The 8,325-nt window shown below is 38.5% G+C and overlaps 1 protein-coding gene across 1 annotated transcript; it reads right to left on the bottom strand.

Annotated features, from left to right (window-relative positions):
* Positions 1-3,344: 3,344 nt before the first annotated feature.
* On the bottom strand, positions 3,345-7,595 carry gpr85 (G protein-coupled receptor 85). Its single transcript, XM_066724187.1, has 2 exons — positions 7,067-7,595; positions 3,345-5,812 (listed from the first exon to the last, which is right to left on the bottom strand). The coding sequence occupies exon 2, from the start codon at positions 5,664-5,666 to the stop codon at positions 4,536-4,538; it is 1,131 nt and encodes a 376-aa protein (XP_066580284.1). The 5' UTR covers positions 5,667-5,812; positions 7,067-7,595; the 3' UTR covers positions 3,345-4,535.
* Between the last annotated feature and the right edge of the window lie 730 nt (positions 7,596-8,325).

The raw sequence follows: 8,325 nt of genomic DNA, 5'->3' as shown, positions 1-8,325 counted from the left end.
GCAACTCATCCAAAAATAAATGCATTAGTTTTAAGTGTAACACATCAAAATAATGATTAACCTTTTAGTTAAATCTTTACTATTTTTACAAGGATTACAGTACCTGGTGGTAGGAGGTAAAATCACTCTAAATCTATGATAACCTTTTCAACTCTGACATTTCACTTTAAAACTATATTTCGTCTGATCTATATGCAGTAGTGGATCCAAAAAACTATTAAATTTGCTGTTTTTCAAAGCTGAAGAACAATATTTTCACAACAAATAAATTAATGTGATTGAAAGGACATAATATGTCCCCCCTTGTTTGCTATTGGCTACTTAAACCTGATCCTGAAAAAATACATAATTTATTCATCCATAACATGGCATTTTCACAGGTGAATACTATTGTTAGGGCAGACTACACAGACCCGTCACACTGTGCAGCTACCACCATGAAATAGATGACCTCTGCTGGCTGGATATGGTGTAGGTACTTTTTAAAGGCATGGACCACAACGCACTAACTGGGGATTTTCCTCTGTGTCAGAAGTAAAGCATGTCTGCGTCCTCAGCGGTGGGTATTGAGTTTGAACCATCCATGATAACACAATCAGGAGCAGCTAAGACAAAGCGTTGGTCATTTAAAACCTCATACCCATCACAGTACAAAAGAGGTGACATGGCACAATGCCTTTAGACACTGAGCCAGTTTCCATAGGTGCTTATTGTCACATGTAGTAGAGACACATGTACAAATCTGGGAAAAGAATGAACAACTATAGCATTTTCTGTCTGTAAAAAACATCCCTAGTGAAGTGACAGCACATTGACATGAGAATTTGGGTGGGGCAGAACAGCAAATACATGCTCAAATTCACAGGGAACCACACATTTCACTGAACAATATTAATAATTTTGTGCCATTTCCTTTTGTAACCGCACAATAAACATTACAAAGCAATCGGTCAATTATGGCCCTGAAAGCCTAGGTATACGTTCATAGGGCATGTCAGAAGGATCAGTCTTCCTAGCAAAGGCATAGAATCCATTATTCTCAATCCAGTCAGCCTTGGGAGCAAAAATGGAAGACATTTAACAAAGATCACTATTCAATTTCTACATCTCTAACTGTTATCAGCCTGGTGATCTGAAAAAGCTTAACTAAATTGGTTACTAACCATATCTTCCACACTAGAACATCAGTACAAGAATGTGGTCAACGGCTCTAAACTCATATGTTTATAACAATTATATAAATTGTTTCATATCAAAAGCTTATTGTTTATATATAACACTTTCCTTTGAAAAACATTTTCCTACTGAGAACTCGCCCCCCCCAATCGGGGCGGGTTTTTTCTTTTTGATCAAGGACACTTTCATCACTAAAAAGACAACCAAAATTGAAACTATTCTATGGGGACAATAACAATAGCATTCCATTTCAAAAGCATATCCACATTTTTAATTATTCAATTTTAAGGATAACTTATGTCGAAGTTAAGGACTAAAATGTGTAAGATTTCAACCTCTGTCTTTGCTGTGCAAAAAAGGCAATAAAACTTAATTAACTCTCCCCTCAACTTCCAAGCCTACGTTTTTCAATCAATTTTCAAGTCATGTCTATGTCAGTATATAAAAGCGAAGGAGCATAATAATTCAATCAATTCAAGACAAGTGAACTGTGCAAGAGTAAAACAAACAAACAAAACTGCTATAGCAAAGGAAAGATTATTATTAATCTGGAACATCAGACCAATGCACATCTTAAAATAAAGCATCAATTGAATTTAAGGGCATATCGTAAGAAAATGTATACAATATTTAATGTACAATGCCTGTATACCCTAGTTAAGAGTCTGGCTTCTCTCCAGTAGTTTAGTAAACAAAGGCTTATGGATACAGAATATTAAATTGTGTTTTTATTAAAGGATTTGAGCCATACCTCAAGGAGAAAGCCATGGTTTCCAGGTATCTGAGATGTCATTCAGTTCAGAATATACCTGAGTTCCTGGCTGTCTCCTTCACAGGTTAGTGGTTCTGAACAGCATTTTTCATTGCACTTACTGGTTGGCTAGCTATGTCAGAAATGTGCAACACAAAACAATAACTGAACGTTGCATAGGCATCCATTTTATTATTTAGCTTAGTTGCTTCCCATCAGCAGTGCTGTTTCTTCATGAAATCTTAAATATATTGAGATTCTGCTACACTGCAAAACATACAGTACATTAGCAAATGGGTTGAAATCATTCTGAATGATCCGTTTCTGACAGCATCACATTAAACATGAAAGGGGATATTATTGCATCCAGAGGAGGCTGTGAAATGCAAATTGATACAAGACAGGCGTAAATGAAGACCTATTGGTAAAGCACTAATGACACTGCTCAAAACGAAACACTAATTGCTTCCTGTTAAATACCCCTGAAGATGATCTGGGGTCAGTTTCAGCCTTAGTGTTTGTTTTGTCTATTTTTAAATGAGCTTCGTGATTTTTCATTTCAGTTCTATTTTCTTTTGAGTTTGACCTACTTCAGATTTATTGTTATTCATGTTTGAGGCACAGATGTGTTTCTTTGTTGGTTCAGATACATCAAACACGGATATTTAGATACAATTGGATTGAATGGACAGTCACTTGTACATGAGCACATACAAAAAAAATCATAAAATGGTTTGTTAAAACAGATGTACACATTGAATCTTGAGGTAAATACAAATACATGTTATAAAATATATGAAATGCTTATGTCAATAAAAAAACATGACCAAGTAATCTTTATATAAATGTGTTCAGATTGCTGTTATGAAGGCCACCAATTTCAAGAAAATAAATAGTTCTGAATTGTAGGGATGCTATATAATTAAAAAAACAAAACAAAAAAAAACATTGTTATATTCCCCATTCCCCTTAATTGACAACATCTTAATTATCTACCATTATATTAGTAATCTGAATGACTTTTCCCCCTCAATTGATAATATCACTAGTAATTAATTTCAACATGTTCAAGAAAATATTAAGCCTCCATAAACCATGCTTGCTAAAGAAAAAGTAGCAACAAAAAAAAACAAAAAAAATAATAATAAAATAACAGGTTTGCAAAATGTAAAATTTTATTTCCAAAATGTAAGCAACAGATTACACAGGTAACTTTTGGCAAATGCAATCCTAAACTTAAATTATACCCACATCCGGACCTTCGAAAATGAAAGACTCACATACTTATACTGCATCTACCTCTAAAATACTAAAAATAATAAGGAATAAATAGTAAATTGTTCACAAGAGAAAACGTAAATAATTCAAAACAATCAGTAGAGCAAATGTGCGGAAAGTATAAACAAGACAGTGTGCCTTTAATACAATTGTTTGTTTTTTTTTTTTTTTTTTTTTTTTTACAAATTGTGCAAGATTTCATACTAAGGCTCTGGTCTCAACGTGACAACTGTCCGACAGAGAGAAACACACAAAGCTCCCTGTGTTTCTGAGCACATCTGGGTGTGGAGCAAACCTTTTCAAATATAGGGCATCTGTTGCTGTGTAGGGTCTCTGACAAGGTCGACGAAGAGCATGTGAGGAAGCTTTGAAATCATCATGCACTCCAGACTGAGTTTAAACTGCTTCTGGAAAGCCTACAGCTTACTTGATAGCATAAACTATAATGTAACCATTAAGGCAATAATACCTTGAGTAGCGACAGTAAGACCGTAATATGCATCAGTCCCTAGATACAGAAACATATGATTGTGATACATTTAACAATGCCTTGACAACTGTTCATTCGGGGCTTTCTCAGAAAAGTATGTTTTAACCCAAACGGCTTGGTTTTATTTCCATACAAAAGATGAGAGTAGAGAAAATAACAATGTCAGTTAGTAGGGAAATATGAATAATAAAACTACAATAAATAGGTTCTATTAAAGTTGCAACTTTAAGCACAAGATAATTGCCCATCCCCCCTAAATAAAAAAAACACTTACATTTAAATCAAACTCCTCGTGTAGGTGTAGTCCAACACTGTGGGCCACACGGTGCTTTACTTACAGCAGATGGAAACTGTTGTAAAATAAAGCACTGTTGTTCTTTTTTTTTTTTTGTTTCTAGAAAACCAAGATGTCCTTACAATGGAATTGTTAAGCAAATAAGCATTTTAATATCTTCTTATAGTGCAACTTTTTTTTTTTTTTTCAGATGTAAAACAATATTCACTGACTCAAAAGGAGATACCCATTGGCTTCTTTTAGTCAGAACTCATACCTCAAAGAATAATCTTCATATATCCAATGAAAGGGGGTCGGTCTTTCGTTTTTGTCGGTTTTTTGTCATTTCAAACGGGCTTCCACAGCAACGATTTACTAGAACTTAAACACGGGTTCTCCAGGGCTCTCCATCCCTTGCACTTTTGCACATCTTCGCAATCCCTGCAAACCCTCCAATTGTTGTTTTATCATATTGTGAAGCGAGTGATTGACAGTCCACTTCTGCCTGCTGAGGAGGAGAGCTGTACAACAGGAGAAACCAGAGATCAATCAAAAAAAAGAAGCCTTCATATAACACAGTAGGGTTCCCTAGGTAACCTGGATTTTCTGCAGTAGAGGAGTGTTGTGCTGAAACAGCGCCTCAGCTCTCTGTTGGAGAAAATGCAGATAAATGGATTGACTCCTGCCTGGGCAAAACTCATCCAGACTGCAGCTGTCAGGTACCCTCCTGGCACAACTGGCCCCCTGGCAAACACTCTCCAATAGCAAGCTATCAGATAGGGGCCCCACAAGGTGAGAAAGAAGAACGTCATTATGTAGAACATCCTGCTTATCCTCTTTTCAGTCTTAAACTCGTCCAACACCAGAAGCCTTCTCCTGCCTGCCGTATTGGTATTCTGCCTTATTCCTAACAGGGTTGGTGGGGTTGGGCCTCTTCCGAAGCCAGCTAGCCAGTTGGCAGCCGCCTGACCACTGGCTCCTGGACCGTGAAATGTCCAGTTCTGGCTCACAGCCGGCACAAACTGGACTGGTTTCATTTTTCTGCGGTCATGGACGAAAAAGATTAGCTTGAGGTAGACAAGCTGAGTGGCCAGAAGGATGAGGGCTAGGAGGAGCATAAATCCCAGGGAATCGTTGGCTCTGAAGGATCGGTGCTGGAAGGTGCATTGATCTTCTTCCCTGATGAAAGAATAGGTCCCCACGTCCAAGACTGGGGGGAAAGCCATAGCCACTGACAACGTCCACACCATGCAGATGACAGCCAGACAAGTCCAGAACGTCAGCCTTTTTGTATAGAAGCGGTGGTGGGCTATGGCGAGATACCGTGTCACACTGATGCAAAATAACATAAAGGCAGTGTGAAAGCAAGATAAAACTCCTAGGAAGGCAATTACTTTGCATGTAAGTGTACCATATGTCCACGTTGACCCATTTTTGACCGAAGTGAACACAAAGGGGAAACAAATCGCAGACCTCAGGATGTCTGAGCCACACAGATCCAGTAAGAAGTAGTAGGGTGCCCTGTGCAAGGTTTTGTCTTTGACGAGCAGGATAGAGATCAGGAGATTGCCAACCACACCGACTCCAATGATAAAACCGAGGGACGTCAGTTTGAGGAAAGTGGCAAGTGGAGACACATTCTGCAAGATGTTGTGGTCACCTGCATGGCTATAGTTCGCCATAGATGGAGGGATCATAAGATGATAGCGTCAATCAAGTATCATGATCTAGAAGCACGGGGAAGATATAGATCCATTGATATGCTTTAAAGTACAATCCAGGCTTGAAAGCAGTCTCTCTTCTAAGGCATCCTTTGTTCTTTTGTTTCATCACACCCAAATCCCTGAAAAATAGTATCCACCAATCAGGCTTTCTTTTTAGATACCAAACTGATTGCATTACATTTATCTAACTACAGTAGCTATGTAGTAGCAGCAGCAGCCTGGAAAACCATCCTTTTATTTTTTTCTATTCCTTTGTAACAAAAAATCTTTCCATTAGCATTGCACGTTGCAAATAAGAAAAGCTAAGCAGTGTAGAGCAGCTTTCCTTTCCTTTTCTTTTTCTTTTTTTGGTTCTTAACAACAATTATTATTATCATCATAATAACAATAATGTATTGACTACAACATATATCATAGAAAACCAGGTACAATTACAGTAAACATGTCTTGTGCAATCATTTAACCATTTTAACAGGCTTAATGGATACATTTCTCAAGTAGGTAGGACCACGGGTTTAAAATTAGTCGAAGCCTGGTCCTACCACAAATGGTGTGAAACATTTTATACAAATGCAGCAGAAAGCTGTTGATCACACCCAAAGACCCTGCAGAATGGATGTATCCAGCCAGCAGCAGCCTCTCTGAGCTCACTCTCCATGCATTGCTGAAAATTAATGGAGGTGCACACAGCATTGAGCGTCAATGTTTTTGTCTGTTTAACTGTTGACTCGAATGACTTGCTGAACGTTAAAAAGGTTTTCCTTCTATGACATGTTATTAAGCAGGGTGATTATTCAGCTGCGACCTGAATCCCCAGTAAGGCACAATGGCCAATTTAATCAAATACAAAAATACCATACACAGAAACCTCTTATTTGATTTCGTGTATTTGTTGGATGCTGGTGGTTTAGTTGCATTAGTGAGACATTCCACCCCAAAGATACAGTAGGAAGTCAAAAGCAGAGCCATACAATATCATTTGCAATGCCAGGGAATATACATAGACAGTCCGTTACATTGTAATTAATATGCATTATATATAACCCATTCAGGCAGCTTTTTTTTTTAAAGAAGATATCGGATCAGCTCCTACAATCAGGCTCGCTTTGTTTTCGGCTATTGTAGATGTAGTTTAAATAACACAATCCATTCTCAAATGCATCCCTCGGATACATGCATCTACATTCCTCTAACATGCATCATTATGGTTGCATTTGTGACAGTAAAATGTTGGATTGCACAGACACTGTAAACGGCACGTCCATTAAGCAGAACATTTTTGCAACTATGTATTGACGGCTATTTAATTTATGCCACACTGTAAAGACACCGAAAATCCAAAAGGTTACTAACAAAATGAATTAAAACCATACCTGTTGATTTCCCCCTTTGTTTCCCTAGAGGTTATTTGTATTGCAGAAGTCACTTTGCTGTAAAAAAGCTGGGTTTTGTTGCCTGTTCTCTTTTTTCACAGTGGATATACAGTAATCGGCACGGAGGGCGCATGCGCACTGGTCCTGTTTGTGATCCAAGCCGCGTCCTGGCTCTTGTTGCAGCAGCGCGGTCTCTCCCGGCAACATCTGCTCAATGAGGGCAGCGCCGACACTCTTGCGTTTTCTCCATCACTTGCACACACAACCCGGCTCCGTCCTCACTTTCTTTGTGCTTGAGCTGTGGAGAAGGGTCCCGGGGTCCTGCCCAGTGTCTGAGCGCCTGTCCTGTGCACAATGAGCCCACCCAGAAGTAAACACAATGTGCATGTGTGCCGATTCCGAAAGCATTACGTCTTTCTGTGACTGCAAGCGAGACTCATTCAGTTTAATGCAGGTGGCATCTTTTTCCATGCGTGGAAGACATCGTCATGGCTATGGAAGGATGACGGTTTTAACATAGGAATTCATGTATATGTCAATACTCTGGAGAGATGATGGTATATTTATGCACATTAAAGATACGTGTTCACCTCAGACTCCAGTCCTGGGGGGCCGCAGTGTCTGCTGATTGGAGATGGCAATTACTTCATTCACGTCATTATTCACTTATTTTATTTTTTTAACCGATACCTTACAATGTGTTGATGACTCTAAACATTGAACTCATCGAACATTTCAGAGTCTGGAGAGAAATGCTACATTAATCCAGTTAATTGTTTAATTAGACCAATTAAGGGGCCAATCAAGCAGACGCTGTGGCCCCCCAGGACTGGAGTCTGACAGCCCTGATCTAAGGTGTATGACTAGGGTGTGTCAACCATCTCAGGCTTAATAGCCAATCCTAGTCCTGGAGGACCCCCTACCCTGCTATTTGTTGTTAGAACCGAGCTCTCATTTACTTAATTGAACCTTAATTAAAGTAGCAATCTGCTTAGATTTGACTTTTTAAATTGTGTAATAAAAGAGTTGGTTCTTTAATAAGTTCTTTACAGACGCTATACTTACAACTCCTACTGTTTAAAATAATTAAGACTGATTTAGGAAATGATTATTTCAATTAAGAGTTCAATTAAGTAATTGAGAGCTCAATTAGAACAAAAAACACAAGGTTAGGGTGTGCTCAAGGGCCAGGGGTGGGAACAACTGCTGTAGCGGCTACTTTATATCAGACTTCATTACCAGTAAAGGAGTCAATTCAA

This window comes from Amia ocellicauda, chromosome 15, assembly GCF_036373705.1.
Source record: "Amia ocellicauda isolate fAmiCal2 chromosome 15, fAmiCal2.hap1, whole genome shotgun sequence".
In the NCBI taxonomy this organism is placed as follows: Eukaryota; Metazoa; Chordata; class Actinopteri; order Amiiformes; family Amiidae; genus Amia; species Amia ocellicauda.
The sequence above is the reverse complement of the archived record's forward strand: the minus strand, read 5'-3'. Positions and strand labels throughout refer to the sequence as shown.

Bases quoted from the DNA above. Each gene is read 5' to 3' on its own strand.
- gpr85 (XM_066724187.1), bottom strand. From the start codon at position 5,666: ATGATCCCTCCATCTATGGCGAACTATAGCCATGCAGGTGACCACAAC.